The sequence below is a fragment of the Enhydra lutris genome, unplaced genomic scaffold, assembly GCF_002288905.1.
Source record: "Enhydra lutris kenyoni isolate GAN:26980312 unplaced genomic scaffold, ASM228890v2 scaffoldscaffold6, whole genome shotgun sequence".
NCBI lineage: Eukaryota > Metazoa > Chordata > Mammalia > Carnivora > Mustelidae > Enhydra > Enhydra lutris.
The window spans coordinates 1,604,688-1,621,881 of record NW_019154090.1 but is presented as its reverse complement, the minus strand read 5'-3'; the positions used below and the strand labels follow the sequence as shown (position 1 = coordinate 1,621,881).

The following is a 17,194-nucleotide window of genomic DNA, read 5'->3' as shown; positions in this document are numbered from 1 at the left end:
AATGGTCCCCCCCGGCCGCGGCCGCCGCTCATTGTGCGCGGCCGGCCCGCCCGCCCAGCCCGCGGGAGGGGAGCGGCGGGGGGAGGGGGGCGGGTCCGGCTCCCGCCGCGCCGCCCCCTCCCCCGCGCAGCCCACCTCTGCAGGTGGGGGGCCGGCGGGCGCGCAGAGCCGGGTCCCCGCGGCGGAGGGGCGGGGCGAGGGGCCCGGGGCTCCCGGGCCTCCCCAGAACACGACTCCCGCAAGCCCTTCTGGAACCCATTAAGCAGCTGGGGCCTCGAGCGCGGACACACAGCGCGTCCTGCTGGAGCCTCCCGCCGGGACGGGGCCTCGCTGGGCAGCTCGGCGGCCCGCCGCCGCCGCACCCCGGAGACGCGGGGGAAGGAGGCTGTGCTGGGCTCCGGAGCGGCCCGCAACCCTTCCCAGCCTGCCGAGGCGGGAGGCGGCTCCAAAGTTTCTTTGTCTTCACCCTCCAGGGAAGATGGCGAGTGCCCTTCCTCGCCTCTTAGAGAGAAGCGCTGAGTGCGGCCGGGTCGCCGGAAGCCCTGATCGTTCCCAGGGTCTCGTTAGGCCTTGAGGGGTCAGGGCTCGGCCCGCTCGCTGCTTATGTCAGGGGAGCGCCCGGCCTTCGCTCCGCTCTCCGGGAATTTCTCCTAACGCGCAGGCTGCAGGCTCTGGGTAGACCGACTGCCTGCTCCAGCGGGCGTTCGGGGTTACAGACCGGGGTGTGGGCTGACGTGTGCTCTTGGCACGCGGGGGTGTTGGCACGAGATTCTCATTGGAGAAACTGAGGCCCAGAGTGTCTGGTCCGTAGCAGGAGTTGTGCTCAGTTCAGGGAGAGGCTGCTTCAAGCCCAGCTCTGCCCCACGGACTGAAGGAGGACAGACTCGGAGAGACCCTAACCCCTGCTGGTAAGGGTCCACGCCCCCAGGAGGGCTCTGGGGCGCACGCTGGTGCGGTGGGTCCCGCTCTGGGCCCGCTGCTCCTGGTGTGTCAGAGAGAGCCCCTCCCGCGGCAGGCTGTGGGAAGGTGAGCAACAGCCTTCCAGCTTCTCTCCCGGCAGAACGGGCTCCCAGGGGTGACGACGTGGGGTGAGGCTTCAGGAAAAAAGCAGCTGTCGTGCTGTTTGATGAAGGCGGGTGCGCGCGGGTGCTCTGCGAAGCCGACCTGGATTGCTGGGGGCGCCGCGCCTCCTGTGTTCACCCCCGAGGGTGTTCGACTTCCCGGGACTGTCGGGCTCAAATGTCCTTAACTTGTCTTTGTGACCTAGAACTTGTGGAGTCTTGCCAGCTGGGGTCTTGTAGGTACCGTGCGTTGGAAGTTGGGGGGTGGGGTCGCTGTCGGAAGGTGGACCACGGACGTGGTGGCGTGGATGGTGTGCGGGGCCGGGCCGGTGGTGGAACGCCTGAGAGCCCCCGTGGAGAGGATGGAGGGAAGGCCCTTGGCCGACGAGAAGCTGACCCCTCTTTCTCTCAACTCCCAAGTGCGGTCTTTTGGCACTGAAGACCGTCCCACAGACAGGCCGGCCCCCCCCAGAGAGGAGATCTATGAGTACATCATCTTCCGGGGAAGCGACATCAAAGACATCACTGTGTGCGAACCTCCGAAAGCTCCGCGCGCGCTCCCGCAGGACCCCGCCATCGTTCAAGTAAGCGCGCGCCTCCGCTTGGCTGTGGCGCGGCCTCGAGGGGCGCGGGTTTCCGGGCGGACCTTGGTGTCCTCTGGCGGCAGCGCTCCGCTCGGGGAATAGCCATTTAGCGAAAAGTGGTTTAACTTCTGTGTGGGCTGCTGGTGTTCCAGCACGCGGTCGTGTGCGCTGGAGAGGGAGACTCCACTTGCGTGAGAAGGGGGTGGTGGTCGGGTCTTGTCTGGGGTGTTGGGGGAATCGTTAAGTCACTAGATTGGGGTTGGGGCAGCAGGACTTGCTCTCGACACTGTCCAGGTTGTAAACACTGGTGCTTTGGGACACTGAGTTTGCAATTCTTGTAGCGTACTCCTGCCTGCTGTATAAAAGCGTAACTTTTTAAAAATTTTTATTTGACTTTTTTAAAGATGCGCTTATTTCGGGAAGAGCATGGTGGGGTTGGGGGTCCTGGGCAGAGGGAGAAGGCGACTCCGTGCTGAGCAGGGGGCCAGATGCGGGGCGGATCCCGGGACCCAGAGACTATGACCCTAGCGGGAAGGCCGTTGCTTTACTGACCGAGCCATCCGGGCACTCCCGTTAAGGCGTAATTGCCTAGGATGACCAGGGAACCTAGATTAACATTCTCTCCGCTTAGAGTTTAAATATTTCCTCGTTCCTCGGAGGTCCATACTATGGGAGGTGCTCCCTGGAGGCTAGGAGCTGGCGTGGCGGGTTCTGGGGACAAGAGGAGCAGCCCCAGGCCAAACTTAGGAAAGGTTTGCAGCGAGAGTTCTCAGGGACTCCAGAAGAGTCAGGTACCTGAGCCAGGCCCCAAGGGACAAAGGGGCCTTTTGGGAGCAACAGGCAGCAGCGTCCCTGAAAGCGTGGGGACCGGAGAAAGGCTGCTCATCTGGGAACCACGTGGCTGTAGTCCTGTGTGTCGGGGCCAAACCGAGCATGGGGCACCCGTACAGAAGCTAGACTACGTGACGACAGCGGGCGTCATTAGAGGGCTTGAGTTAGGGGAAATGGAGGTCCGAGTTACCTGGACAGGGAGTGTCGGGTATGGAATGTGGGAAAGGCAGCTTTGAGCCCCCTTTGGCCGTCCTGGAAGTGCCCCCTGCGCCCCCCCAGCCTCCAGGGATACTGGCTGAGAAACTGGCTGCCTTTCCCCATCTGAGCCGTGCTTTCCAGGCGGGTGATGGGGGGCCTTGCGCTGCTCTCATCTGTGTGTCTCGTTGCTCAGTCTTCCCTGGGCTCGGGCTCGGCCTCCTCCTTCCAGCCACACGTGCCTTACAGCCCCTTCAGAGGAATGCCGCCCTACAGCCAGCTGGCTGCCAGCTCTCTGCTTAGCCAGCAGTACGCCGCTTCCCTGGGTCTAGGTGAGTAACCGTTTCTGTCTGGAAAACTGCTCGTGCGATGACCTCCGGGAGGCAGGGCCGTAGACCCTGGTGCTGGGGACACCGGTCTTGGGATGCTCCACTTGTGTCGCATGCTTAGTACGTTACTCCGTGCGACGTGACTGGCCAGAACGCGTAGTAGCTACTCAGAGTAAAAGAGTTAGTCTGAGTTTTGGAACAGATGATTCTAATCAAAATTCATCTGAAATGTTGGTCTGGGTGGAAGTCATGGTCTATTTGCTTCAATAGGAAACAAGTGTTACGCGTGATTCCAGATGAGTTCTGACCATAGGCACGTTTGCAGGCTTGTAAACGCAAAAGTCGCGTCACCACCTCTGTTACAGTCCCCGTACTGTCCGTGCTTTGCTCCAAAGTTATTTCCCCAAAGGCGCACCAACTCTGGAATGAGGTTCTCTCCCGCACATGGAGAGTGAGGGTCTGCCTGGCCCTTGACGCAGCTTTTCCGTGTGTTCAAATCCTGGAGTCGCCAGTCGGCTCCTCGGGCGCAGGGCTTCGAGCAGGCCCTGTAGAGTGGCTCTTGGGTCTGGGTCACTTTCTAACCAAGTTGTTTTGATTGCTGCTCCGGTGTGGGTGCCTTTCTCAGCCTGGCTCACCGTGTTTCTAGAGTAGGTTTGTGTGAGCCACGTGTCCTGCGAGAGACTGCTTGGCTCTTTCCAAGCTTGCTAGACACAGGACGAGTGTCTCGTTACTTATTTGTGTACCTTCTCTTTTGCTCTTCTCTCCTCTGTCTTCTTTTAGAGAAGCTGGTGAGCCCTCCAGCCTCGGCCGCAGCTTCCAGCCCTAGTTCTTCTCCATCTCCACAGCCCGCCTCAGAGCTTGACATGTCCTCAGAACCACATCAGCTCACTTCCAAGGGTAACCGCAGTCTGGGAGAGCTGCATGCTGTCTTGCCATCCTGAGAGCAAGGGGGTAAACCAGTAGCCCAGAGTGACCGTAGCTGTAGCCAAGCCCGTGGGGTCAATTAAGCTGCTTCCATTTGATTCAATGTGTGGTCATGATCTATTAACCATCTCCCAGCGTTTTGAAGGAGAGATTGGAAAGAAGTGACCAAGCACTTGTTCACTTTCCCTGGGCCCAGGGTCTGTTCTGACCTGCACGGAGACCACCAAACATGGGAACTTTCCCTTCCCTCTCCACAGAAAGCCCTTCCCTGGGGTGTCTGCTGGTTCCAGATGTGCTCTAGATTGCTGGGTGAGGCCGCAGTGGAGGGTCCCTGAGAAACTCACCTGTTGTTTTGGGAACTGTGTGCCACATTGGTCAGCCGTAGGGGCCTGAGGGTAGCTTTGTAATGGGAAGCCCCTGCAGAACCGGGAGGCTCGCTCGAGCTACCGACCAGGCGAACGGCTTCTTAATGCTCATGCGCACCACCTGCCTCAGCCTCGCTGTGGTGCCTCTTGACCTTTCCTGATGCTCTCAGTCCACGGAGAGCTGAGATTCACGTGCCTGCCTGTTTGAGGTCGAGCACAGGAGCCCTGCCCTCGCCGCGGGGGCTCGGTCCGGGACGGCTGCTGGAGCTCCCGCTGTGGCACACCACTGCCGTCAGTCTGTTACTCTGCCTGTGTTGCTCTCTGCTCCTGCACGGATGCCGGCGTGTCCGAGTTGTGGAAGCAGTGATGTTTTTTCTCGGTTAAGTTCACATCAGACAGTTCGTCGTTCTTGGGATTGTTTGCATGAAATTGCTAAGGCAAGATGGTTTAACTGGTTTCTTTTCTCAAAAGCAAAGGAGCCTGAGCCTCTCGCACCCCGGAGGTAGAGTGCGGCAGGAGCGGTCCGTCTGGGTCTCTGGGAAGGCCCTGCTGGGCAAGGTGGCAGGCTGGGGAGGCTGCTCTGGCGTGGGGTGGGCCACGAGCAGCTTCCGTGCTGGTCATAAGGGACTTTTTCACAGGTGTTACCTTAGTGTCTGTGCCACGTGGAAAATAAGAAAGGTGGAAGAGCCGGTCTTCACGTGTGACGGGCTGCCTCTCCTCGTAGTCACTGCTGTGGTTAGGGCTCAGTTTTTCTGTGTCAAAGCTCTGGACCCCCACCCAGCACCCACCCCACCCCCCGCAGACTGTAGCGAGGAGAGGAGATGGGCCAATGCGGGCGGCGTGCCTGCCCCCTTTCCCTGCCTCCCCACCGAGGCTCGGCCTCTGAGCTCGGGGCTGCGGCATGGTAGGAACGGACGTCGTGCGCCCGCCTCCGGGGGCCGCCAGGGAGCCTTCGTTTCTTCCTGACGGCCTATCTCTCTGAGTCGGTTTTATCACCGCGGCCTTTCCGCCCTTTCCGGTGTTGTTATTCCTCGAGCGGAAACAACAGTGTTCTGGGATTTAAAGAGTGATCAGTGTTTACTACAAGATCCTGAACTGGGACGGTTCTTGTTCAGAGAGGAGTAGGATGAAATAAGTTCTCAGACGGTGAATTTGCTGGCATCTTGGAACCCACGGAGCCCCCTTGGGGTTAGAGCTTATGTGGTTTTTGGAAAGCTCGATTTGTTCCTTTGTTTTTATGTGTCCCCCTCCCGCCCTGGAAAGCTGTTTCTAAACCGCCTGGGGGTGTTCGTTGTTGGCGGAGTGTTCTCTCCTCAGCAGTCCGGTCCGCAGCTTGGGGGTCCTGGGGCTCAGGGCTCCCGGATGAACCGGCCTTGTTGCCGCCTGGCTAGACACAGGGGTGTGGTCCGGGGGGGCCTGGCTGGGATCGGGAGAATCTCCAGGCGGTTACCTTCAGCTGCCTGGCGTGCCACCCGGCAGGAGTGGCCGGAGGGGTGTGAGGTTTGCTCCTCTCTGGTTTTAAGCCCTCCTTCCCTTCCCGTCTCAGGAGCCGGTTTTCCATCCGTCCCAGTCGGCAAGAGCCCCATGGTGGAGCAGGCTGTGCAGACTGGTTCTGTTGATAACCTGAACGCCAAAAAGCTGTTACCCGGCAAGGGCCCCGCGGGGGTGCAGCTCGGCGGGCGGCCCGCGCAGCCCGGCGGCAAGAGCGGCAGCGGTACTAGCACACGTCGTCCTCCGGGGCTCGCTTCGCGTTCTCAAAGCGGCACGCTTCTTCCTGGGGTCCTTTTTCTTTCTCTCTCCTCTCTTTTTGTTTTTCCTTTTATTTTAATTGAACAGCACCAATCCCTGTCCCCATCCTAAACACCATGTGCTTTTGCAGGGCCTCCCCTTGCTGCATGTCCCCTGCGGTGGTGCCGCCCTGCGTCCGTCGCTGGGCTCCGCTTCTGCAGGCGCTCGCCTTACTCTTCCCTTTTGCGCCTTAGATGTAGCTCAGCCGGCCGCTGTGCCAAGTCAAGGGCAGGTGAATGACGAGAACAGAAGGCCTCAGAGGAGGAGATCAGGTAACAGCTGTTGCCCCTTGAGTTCTGGGGCGCCTCGCCCTGTCCAGGTGTGCTCTGCTTCCCCCGCACCGCCCCCCCGCCCTGTCTCTGGGTGACGGTTCGAGGGGGTGCTGGGGCTCAGTGTCTGCTGCTGTGTGCTCTGTTCCCTCCTTGTCGTCATGCCCCACCGAGTGAGGTCAGCTTGGTGGCTTCCCAGCCATGGCTTTCCTTTCTTCTCACAGGGAACAGACGAACGAGGAACCGCTCCAGGGGGCAGCACCGCCCGACTGCCGTCAAGGAAAACACAATCAAGTTTGAAGGCGACTTTGACTTTGAGAGCGCCAACGCCCAGTTCAACAGGGAGGAGCTGGATAAAGAGTTTAAGAAGAAACTGAATTTTAAAGGTGTTTGCTGTTATTTGGAAATTGCTGTCCGTCCAGGAGTATCTGTAGAAGCGGGTCAAGGAAAGACGGGCAGGGGCAGGGGGCATGCAGTGGGGCCGCTGGCCAGTGTGGAAGTGGCACCCCCTAAGGAGTCCTGAAGGAGCGGAGGAGCCTCGGGACCCCCCTGTGAACTGTGCTTGCGGGGGGGGGGGGGAGCAGACCGTGCGGCCCCCGGGTGGACAGGAGCAGATTTTGAGGAGGAGATTCCGCTAACGCTGAAGGCCGTCCCCCACCCTCCCGCAGCGCGACAGCTGCCAGGGTCTGCTCGGGGAGAAGGGGTGCTCGGTTCACCGCCCAGCATCCCAGTGTGTTCTTCTCCGTGCAGATGACAATGCTGAGAAGGGGGACGAGAAGGACTCGGCAGTGGTGACCCAGAGTGACGAGGCTCCCGCTGAGGAAGACCACCTGGGGCCCAACTGCTACTATGACAAGTCCAAGTCCTTCTTCGACAACATCTCCTCTGAGCTCAAGACCAGGTCAGGGGCCAGGGGAGGGCTCAGGGCTCGGGGCTCGCAAGGCCTGGACGGGCTGGCAGGAAGACCCTCATTCTGCCTCACACCCCCTGAGACCAGGGCCTGGTCTCTTGAAGACCAGCCTCCGCTCTAAGTTCAGGGCCGATCTAGGATCCTACTCACATTTTTGCCACATGGGCATCTCGGTCCTCGTGGCGCCAGCAGGTGGCAATTTGGAAACCCCCGGCAGTCACGGGGACCTGGGGAGTCGGCTTCTGTCTTGGCTTTGCAGCCCCTTTGTCCATTAAAGCTGGGGTGGGCACTGCCCTCCCCAGCTGAGCTCGTCCTGGCCCATTCCTGTTCCCAGTGGACCCTGGGGGCCCGAGGCCTTGCTACTCACAGCAGCCAGCCAGGGTTCTGTTTTGGGGGGGGGGTCTTTCGTCTGGTTGCTGGAGGCTGGGGACCCTGTCGTGCGTTTTCAGTGCCATGCAGCTGGTGCTTGGATGTTGCCATGCGAGTGAGCAGAGTGGTGAACAGGGTCTGTAGGACGGGCACATCGTGGAAGTCGGAGCGCCAGCCACACTGCTGGGCGGCGAGGAGCACACACCGCACAGAGCAAGCTGGGAGTCCTGACTTGCCCACGTCTCTGGCCTGGCAGGGGAAAACCGATAGAAGCATGAGCAGGTCTAGGATAGAAATGCCTCAGGGAATGGGAGGGGAGGGCTGGGCAGCGGGAAGGTAAAGGTCAGTTGAATGTGGCGACCTCACCGCATGTGGTGTTTGGGAGCCAGTGGAGTGGGGAGCAAAGGAAGCTGCTGTGGACAGGCCGCCGGGGCGGGGCCCGTCGGTCCGGGATGAAGGGGACGTGTGCGTGGGGGGGCTTGGTAGCAGTAGGTCACAGTGACGAGCAGGAGAGCCGTGGGCAGCTGTCAGGGCGGGAGCTGGGGGGCGATGCCGTCCGACCCCTCGGCGTTCTCTGGCGAGCGTGTTGAAGGTGGGGACGGGCGCGGCTGGGCATAAGGTGGTGGTGGCGGGTGAGGGGAGAGCTCGGCTTCCGAATGCACGTGGAAGAGGGGAGCAGACAGGGTGTGCTGACAGCATGTGGGGAGAACCAGCACGACTCTGGGTTGCTGGCCAGAAGGGCTCAGCTGCTGGTTCTTCTGAGTGAGGCCTGTGGGGACCATAGAAGAGGAACTCAGTGCTGGTGCAGGGCCCGTGAGCGGCCCAGAAACAGACACAGAGCTCCTCTCCTGAGCTACGGAGGTGGGTGTCAGAGCATCTGTGGCGTGAAGGACGGCAGGACAGCATGCAGTTTTGGTGCCATGTCCCCACTGCCCCCAGAGCGTGAGCATCGCGTTCTCGGAGACACTGTTCCATCTAGCCCAACCCCCTCCTCACTTGTCTGAAGGGGTCCATCACCTGCTCTGGGTCCTGGAGCCCACAGGGGCCCTGCCTCGCGTGGCATGCTCACCTTCATTGGTAAAAACGAGAGTTGATGCCGAAGCGGCCCCGTGAGAAACAGACCTGGTTGGAGATGTGGCTGGGAATGGCTGTGGCGCTGGCTCCGGGGTTGCTGGGCCGGGACCGGGTCATCCCCTCTGCTGACTCCAGTAGCAGCCCCCACCTGTCGGGCTTTCTTCCCTCTTGGGCTACATGAGGCTGGGGCCTGGCTCGGAAAGGGGTGAGCAGGGACCACTGCCGTTGGTCTCACGCCCCTGTCTGTGCTTCAGTTCCAGGCGGACTACGTGGGCTGAGGAGCGGAAGCTCAACACAGAGACCTTTGGGGTGTCGGGAAGGTTTCTTCGTGGCCGTAGCTTCAGGGGTGGATTTCGAGGGGGCAGGGGCAACGGTACAACCCGGCGCAACCCAACTTCCCACAGAGCTGGGACTGGCAGGGTGTGAGGATGCCGCCTGCGGTGAGTGAGGGAAGGAAGTTTCTGGGCCCTTTGCAGGGAGAGTGTTGGGGTGGGAGGGCCCGATAGCCAGCCTCTCTCTTCAGGAAGAGCTTAGGAGCCCGGAGCAGCTGGCTCTGGCTTCCAGTAAGAGCCCGGATGAGGGCCTCGACCCTCCCGGTCACCCAGGGGCCTCCTAGGGAGGGCAGGCCCCAGTGTTGTCAGAACGTGGTTAGCAAGGACACTTGTCCCAAGCCAGCCTCCCTGCTCTAGCCTGCAGGGACTCCGGGACTGCCAGTGACTTGTGTGCCCCGTGAGTCTGGGCAGTGAGGGGGTTACAGGTGTGCCTAGAGCTGACCTGCCTCATCCAGGTTGGGATCTGGAGCTCCCTCTCTGTCCCCCACGTGCACAAAGATGATTTCTATCCTCGGTTGTGATTACAGAGTCTGGGGAGCCCGGGCCTGACTGGAGTGCAGCGGGGGGATGCACACCCCGTCCTCCCTGGGAGTCTGCGTGCCTGGCTCCTGCGGGGCGGCTGCCTCGGGGAGTGCTGGCTGAGCGTACTCACTTGGTGTCCTGTCCCCTTCTCATAGGCGCCTGTGGAAGTCGCACAGAAACAACGCTATGTCTGAGGATGTTGGAAACGCTGCACTTATCGGGGACACGGGGGTCACTTTGTTTATGGAGTTTGGAAAATTCCCGTACTACTACTTGTGTTTTGAACTTAATTGAACTTGGACATGGTCTGAGTTAGAACCACTTGTTTTGGGGGAAGTATCCGTGGGTGACCTCTTAGAGGTATTTTGGCCTGTTTTTTCTCTTTAGTTGCACACAGCCTGATTCTAAGGTTCTGGTATTTTGGAGAAAGGTTTTAGAGCAAAAGCTTGATCCTTATTTTGTGACTTTTCTTTGTGACAGCTTTGATTTTTTTCGAACGGAACCAAATCCCATTTGGCAAATGTGGCAGCCAAGTGTGTATCTCTATAACCCAACTGGTCTCTGGTGCTGCTGGCCTGGCACCCCCATGGCCACAGGTGGGGGGTCTCAGGAGCCACGCGGGGCCAGCATGGGAGCGTGTGGGGGTGGGTGGGCGTTAGGGCAGGGAGAGTGGGGTGTCCCACGGATCATGTTGTATAAGCAAACCAGACAGCCCTTACATCCAGAGTGGCGATGTCAAGGTTTAGAGCTGGTGGGTTGGGGCAGGGGGGGTGGTGCAGGGAAGAAGGGGGAGTCCTGGAGGCTTAGGAAGGGGTCCTGAACTTAAGCTAGGAACTGTTGCTCGGAGCCTGGCTTCCATAGGAATCGGGGATGGGGGCCAAAGCCCAGGGACCTGTGGGGTCCCTGTCCTTCCTGCCCCATCCCTGCCATCCCCAGACCCAGGCTGGTCAGTATTGGACTCTGGCCACTGTTCAGTGTCTCATCCCCTTGGAAATGAGCCAGTCTTTTTTGCAAGGTCGGTTGACCTAAAACATTATTTCTCCTCAATTGTAAATAGTTGCGTTTTTGTTTTACGGTGGGTGGAGGGTGGGTGGGGAACATAAATTCGTTGCATGAGTAAATGGGTCAGACCTGTAGTGTGAGCATGCGCCCTTCTGCCGGAGAGGGCACTGTGTTGAACATAAGCACCTTGGTAACTAAACCCCCTTAAATAGCTGCAAAGGTTTTAGTTCTGTATTGATTCAGTTACTGTAAAAGCTTGGGTTTATTTTTGTAGGACTTAATGGCTAAGAGTTAGAACATAGCAATGGGCTGCTCTGTTGGAGTAATGTAAATTGTAATTATAAATAAACATGCAAACCTTTACAACTTTTTTCTTCTCTGCTCTTAAATAGTTCTGTTGATTGTGCAGCCTGAGTCACATCTTGTGTGACATGCCCGTCCTGAGGCGGGAGATGTTATTCAGGCCTCAGGCTGGTAGGACCTTGGGGGACGCCTGCTGCCCCTGCGTGAGCTGACCGCTGGTCTGGAGGAAGGTGCGAGTCAGCCCAACTTCACAGTGGGCCACCCTGGCTCTGCCTCCCAGACACTTGGGGCACAAACTAGTTTTTAAAAATTCAGTTCACAGATACACCTGCTTCAGAAGCCATTCTTTTGCTGCTTTGCCGTGGCCTCTGAGCTCCGCAGAGCTTGCCTGTCCTTGGTGCCATTGGGCCTGTTACAGGCCTTGACCCGGCACCATGTGCCTGGCCTGGGTTTCTGGCTGACTCTGAAAGCAGTGTCAGAGGCCCAAGGCCTGTCCCATCTTGCCATGCCTGCCTGGCGTTCTCTCCGGCCCCGAGCAGGACTGGACAGCAGGGAGTCAGGTCTGCAGTGTCGGGATTTCAACAAATTCTGGGCAACCTTCCTTTGAAGGAGGTGGGCAGACAAGGAACATTCTTGGCCAAGAAGAAATGAGAATCATCCGTCGCGTGCGTGCGTGCTGGACGCAGGTGCCCAGGGCGTGAATTCTAAACAAAGTAGGGGACTCAGCAGTTGCCCTAGGCCGGTATTTATTAGCGAATCCAGATGTAGTCAAGTCCGTTTGCCACTGACTACTTTTGCTGTCAAAGCTTGAAGCTGACATGTTGACAATTACATAGTTTATGCTGCGCTTTACTGAAACCTTCCTGGGCCTCTGTATTCCCTTGAGAAGAGAGTGTGTATGTGTCATTCAGTGAGAACTCAGCAAGAGACATACGACTGACGTGCAGAGCAGAGCCCTGGAGTCCTAACAACATGGCTGGAAGGGGAACCAGCCCACAGACACGAAGAGCCCTTTATGCCATGTCCTCGGGGCACAGGGAGATGGGGGTATGTCAGCAGGCCTGATAGCAGGGCCTCCTCTGAAGCCACAAAGCTGGGGATGGAGGGAGTTAGAGTCTCTGGTACAGACCCAGCCGGGGACCAGGACCGAGGCTGAAGGCTGGGTCGTCACTGGCTACAGTGAGAGCGGGCAGGGGGCCGTTAGCACCAGGAAGCTTAGGAACGTGAAGACTGGATCTGCTACAGACCAGACCACGGGACTTGTCCTGAACAACGCTGCTGCTTTGCAGGATTTTGAATTCAAACACTTAAACTGCGTGCTGTTTGCTTTTGTCCTCAATGTTCTGCGTGAATTAGGAAACTGAGTGAAGGTCTGTAAGAAGGAACGAGGTCAGTCTGGTTAGAACCTCTAATGGGGGGAAACTTAAGAGTTTTCTGTGTCCGTGTGAGATGCCACACGCCTGTCGACAGAAGCCGTCGCGGTATGCAAGCCCTCCTAGAGCTGCCTGAACTCACCAGGAAGGCAGACACCCCCTGCCCACCACAGTGGCTTGCCGTCTGGCGACAAGGAACATGAAGCATGGAGCGCTCCCACTGAGGGCAGCGCTCGGAGACACAGAGCAAGGGGAAGACGCCTCTTTACAGAGCAGTCGTAACTGCACCAAGACACAGATGCTCTTACGAAAAGGTTAACAAACACAGAGATTTATTGCAGGACACATGGACAGTAATAAATGGAATGCAAATGCCTACATATCCTCGAGAATCATCCATGATCTGAATTTTAAAAATCACTACAAGATTTCATCATCATGATGCTTTCTTCTGTTTCTTCTTTTCATTCTCTTCTTTCTCTTTTTCAATCTCAGCAACATATTTTTCAATTTCTTCAGGATTTAAAATCTACCGAAGAAAGTTCATGGTTACCCCCAGCCACACGAGGTGCCCCAGAGCAGCACTGCCACTTTTGGGGAGGGAACTTCTGGGCTCTGGCCAGACCGCGCCTCACAGCCGCTGCTACAGGAAAACCAGGCTGGGTGCGCCTGAGCCAGGTGACAACGGTCAGAGCTGCCTACAGGTGACTGCGAAGCAGAAGCAAATCCGCCCAACTGCCAACACTTTCTCAGTGTGCCAAGCGAACCTCATTTGTGGGGGGCTTTGAGAGAACCTCCCTCCTAGCACTCACGCCGCAGGACCAGGGTACCTGTCCCCTGCATCACCGGGAATGCTCCAGAGTGAAAGACCGCAGATAACTTCGTGATTACCTTGAGGGGCTGATCTCGCCTCATGACAGCCAGTTCGATGTTTTTGCCGCCAGACTGAACCACCTGGGAAGAAAGAGTAACGTCAGATACTTCTTCCTCCTCAAGGCCACACCGCTCTGGCAAATGCCTCAAACACTGCTCGAGAAGAGAGGGCAGGACACCCTACAGCCCCACCCCAAAGCTTTTGTCCTAACTGCAGGGCAATTCCCCCAACCCCCCGCATGCCTCCTGTAGCCCCTTCCACAGAGCAGCTATGCTCACCGCTCTCCCCACCACTGAGCCCCAACAGCTGGCCCCTAGCTCAGCCTTCTGCCCCCCCACCCCACCCTGGCCAACACCTCTGAAGTGCGGACATAGCCCCGTGCCCCATGCCTCCTAACCATTATTCCCAGTTCTAATTCCTCAACCTTAGCAGCAGCAGGAACCCAGCAAGGCTGAGGGAGGGCTCTGAGTCACAGAGTCCACACCTGGTGGTTCCTGTCCTGCCTCAGCTTCTCCCTAGCTGCGTGCTCTCAGACGAGTTCTGAGATTTGGTCCCTGCCTGCTGCGGCTGTGGAGAGGAGCCGCTAGAGCACCGGGGCAGTGGGCAGCCAGAGCAAGCCCTCAAGGGCCCAGCATCCCCGAGGCTCTCGGTGCCTCCCTTCCTGTCACTGGTACACCGGCCACCCACTGCTGGGCCATCTGTTCTGCCCACCCCAAGCACCAGGTTTCCAAGGCGAACGCACTTCCAGGAGGGCCTTGATAACCAGCTTCACGGTCAGGTCGTCCGTCTCAATGGCTTCATCAGTGTAATTCTTCTCTAGAAATTCACGCACTGACTTGGCGCCCCGGCCTATAGCATTGGCCTGAAGCAGAAATGTGTGTTATACGGTACAGGGTACAACAACCCAGAGCCAGCCCAAGAACACAGCCATGGCTTCCTTTTCCTAAAGGCTAAGAATTTGGATTTGGTGCTGATCCTTACCAAGAGTCAGATTATGGTTACCGGGCAGCGGGGAGTCAGTCTGCAATGTCAGACCTGCAGCGTCCTCACCAAGAGTGCGAATCTTCATCACTGAGAACACGTGGGCAATTTTACTTCATACCATGTATCCCCACGCCTATCCTTGAACTTCCTCTCAAACAGCAAGTTCCTTTCTTTTTTTTTCCTTTTTTTCTTTTTTTAAGATTTTATTCGACAGCTCACAAGTAGGCAGAGGCAGGCAGAAGAGAGAGCTGGGGAAGCAGGCTCCCCACTGAGCAGAGAGCCCGATGTGGGGCTCGATCCCAGGACCCCGGGATCATGACCTGAGCCAAAGGCAGAGGCTTAACCCACTGAGCCACCCAGGCACCCCTTAAACACTAAGTTTCATGTTCTTTGCTCCTGTACCAGCAGAAATACCATGAAACAGAAACGCAGCGTGGGACGTGCGCACCGGCACTGGGAAGACAAGGCCACCCTGAGCCACCAGGAGGCCTAGCACCTTCCAAAGGCCTCTGAGACTTCCTTTACTGGCAAGACCCCCCGAAGACCCTCTGTCTGGTCAGGGACTCACCTTCCAGGCGTGGTATGTCCCTGAGGGGTCAGTCTGATAGAGTCTGGGGGTGCCATCAAAGTCGAAACCCACAATAAGGGCAGAGATGCCAAACGGCCTGCGCCCGTTGCTCTGTGTGTAGCGCTAGTGGGAAAAGGAGCACGTTAATGCTTCTTAGTGTGCAAGGCCCCTGGAACCGACCCTTAGCAACACATACAATGTTTGAAGCAGCTGTGCCGCCCCTGAGGGGATGGGGGACGGGACGGGGATGCTCTCACATTATCTGCCAGGCAAGTGACGAGTGAGCCGAGGCCCAAGCACTCAGCGGTCCTCCTTCCCTCTGTGTGTTCTTACTCGGAAGGACGTGAAAGCGAAACTGTGACCAGAACTGCGTCACAGAGCACAACTAAGGCCACTGAAGTACTTGACAACAGACAATCTTCTGGCTACACAGTTGGGTTTTAAAACGACCAGCGTTTCACCACAGCGTGGGGTGGCGTTCAGCATCTCCCAGGTGCTGGGTAATGAGTCAAGTGGGGCTTCGAAACAAAAATCCCCATTTCCTTCCAGAAACATGAATTTGGACCGTCCCATCCACTAAACGGAAGAATACCAGCAAAGCGGCTAAGCCGTAGAAGTTACGCTTGTAGGAATAAAGAGCGGGACCGTGCATGAAGTCCATGCGGTTTTCTGATTCCCCTGAAGTGACACGTGCAAACACCGACACACGGTAACTTGAGCTACTGTGGCAGAACGTCGTGTGACCCAGCAGGGACTGCTCTGTAAGCAGAGCTGAGCCACAGGCAAGGACCCACCTGCTTCAAACTGGCGATGTAGCGGGTAATATACTCCACGGTGACCGGGTCCTCCACAGTCAGCCGGTGGCTCTGGCACTCCACCCGGGCCCTGTTGATGACTATCCTCGCGTCAGCGGTGAGCCCTGCCACGGCAGAGAATGCTGCGTGACCCAGGCCTCGTCTCCAACGGACGACGGCCCAAGTCACGTGACCAGGCAGAAGCCGACTTGAACCGTTCCTGACACCCAGCTCTGAGGTCATCTGGGTGACTGGCAGTGGAACCATCGGCCTCTGTGAGCAGCTCAGACCCAGCCAGTTAATCCCTAGTTCCGTCGGGTCAACTGGGATCTTCCCACAGTGGGCCAGCAGGGAGGAGTGCAGGAAGCCAGACTGCCTCGAGGCTGGAACTCCAGTCCAGTCGCCCGCTGCTGACAGCACAGGCCTGGTCCAGAGGGCGCCCTAATAAGCATGGTGAAGCTTCTCTCCCGCCACAAGTCTCAATCTACAGTCTTTTTTTTTAAAGGTTTTATTTATTTATCAGAGAGAGAGAGAGAAAGAGGGAGAGCGAGCGAGCACAGGCAGACAGAATGGCAGGCAGAGGCAGAGGGAGAAACAGGCTCCCTGCAGAGCAAGGAGCCCGATGTGGGACTCGATCCCAGGACGCCGGGATCATGACCTGAGCCGAAGGCAGCTGCTTAACCAACTGAGCCACCCTGGCGTCCCTCAATCTACAGTCTTAAAACGATTTTTAGTTTACCAATTTATGTATCTTCCAAGAGCAAACCCACCAAGATGGCTTCCAAAGGGCTGATCTTTACTGACCTCTGAGAAATGGGGCACTGGCCCCAGACTCACCTGCAAATGCCATGCAGACGTTGTCATCCAACGCACAGATCTTGCGCACGGTTCTCTCATCCTGCAGTTTGGCCACAGACTTCTTCTCCACGCCCAGAACAACGATGTCCTTTCCTCGCACGCCAACCTTCAATAAAAATCAACACGGTGCTTTCGAAAGTGACCAGAGGTTCTCCCCGCAGGCACAGGGCGGCAAGCCGGTGGTCATGTGGCTGGACACCACACCCTGCGGATCACGGATGCTGACCCGATTCTGGCAGAGCTGGCCCAGGTGCATGACTGAGGTGCCCAGTCCCGAGCCTTCAACATACTGACACAGTTTCCATTACAATATGATAACTAGCTACTGTATCAAAGAGTCACATAACAGGCTTTTAAGTCTGAAACCCTGACATTCAAATCAGGTGCTCTGAAAGCAGTGTTTTTGTAGTTGTGCAATTACACACTCACTCTACTCTCTCCTCCACTGTGACCCACTGGTATGCACACTGTGGGGAAGGCCTGATTTGCTGTCAGGTGGAAGGACGACTACAGTTGTTCCTGAAAGTCAACTGCTCTGTGTATGGCACATAACACAGAGGAGAGAGAGAATGAAAAATGTGGGAAAATGCCCAAGGACCAGTTGACTGCCCCTGTCAGGGAAGGAGCAGAGGAATGGAACAACGCTTGGAGGACCAGTAAGACTCTGCTTGGAGATTTCTCAGCAGGGGTACAATGGGCAATGGGGCTGCCCTGCCCACCTCTACCCCAGAGGTCAGCCAGTAGCACTTCCCAGTCTCAGGCTAAGAAAAACGGCTCCACCCACTGCCAAATGCCCCCTGGGGTGCAAACACCCCCCACCCGCCCCCGCAATTGAGAAATACTTGTCAGCACTGTTTCACTTTTTTTTTTTTTTTTTTTTTTTTA

At 57.6% G+C, this 17,194-nt stretch overlaps 2 protein-coding genes across 6 annotated transcripts in view; one reads left to right on the top strand and one right to left on the bottom strand.

Annotated features, from left to right (window-relative positions):
• LOC111141566 (LSM family member 14B) overlaps nt 1-10,918 on the top strand; it is an 11,269-nt gene extending 351 nt beyond the window's left edge. Inside the window, exons 2-10 of one of the 3 annotated variants that reach the window (XM_022494204.1) lie at nt 1,482-1,645; nt 2,868-3,003; nt 3,781-3,897; nt 5,836-6,003; nt 6,272-6,349; nt 6,571-6,732; nt 7,097-7,247; nt 8,954-9,139; nt 9,709-10,918. In XM_022494204.1, the coding sequence (XP_022349912.1) occupies nt 1,482-1,645; nt 2,868-3,003; nt 3,781-3,897; nt 5,836-6,003; nt 6,272-6,349; nt 6,571-6,732; nt 7,097-7,247; nt 8,954-9,125 (1,148 nt within the window). In that variant the 3' untranslated portion in view covers nt 9,126-9,139; nt 9,709-10,918. Of the gene's footprint in view, nt 1-102; nt 1,646-2,867; nt 3,004-3,780; nt 3,898-5,835; nt 6,004-6,271; nt 6,350-6,570; nt 6,733-7,096; nt 7,248-8,953; nt 9,140-9,708 lie in introns of those variants that run through there. The other 2 variants (XM_022494205.1, XM_022494206.1) reach the window with 2 other exon arrangements.
• Nucleotides 10,919-12,535: 1,617 nt separating this feature from the next.
• LOC111141333 (proteasome subunit alpha 7) overlaps nt 12,536-17,194 on the bottom strand; it is a 6,164-nt gene continuing 1,505 nt past the window's right edge. Inside the window, exons 2-7 of one of the 3 annotated variants that reach the window (XM_022493796.1) lie at nt 16,289-16,415; nt 15,452-15,594; nt 14,658-14,780; nt 13,848-13,967; nt 13,123-13,185; nt 12,536-12,760 (exon numbers count right to left, since the gene is read on the bottom strand). In XM_022493796.1, coding sequence (XP_022349504.1) covers nt 12,668-12,760; nt 13,123-13,185; nt 13,848-13,967; nt 14,658-14,780; nt 15,452-15,594; nt 16,289-16,415 — 669 coding nt within the window. In that variant the 3' untranslated portion in view covers nt 12,536-12,667. The remainder of the gene's footprint in view (nt 12,761-13,122; nt 13,186-13,847; nt 13,968-14,657; nt 14,781-15,451; nt 15,595-16,288; nt 16,416-17,194) is intronic. The other 2 variants (XM_022493795.1, XM_022493797.1) reach the window with 2 other exon arrangements.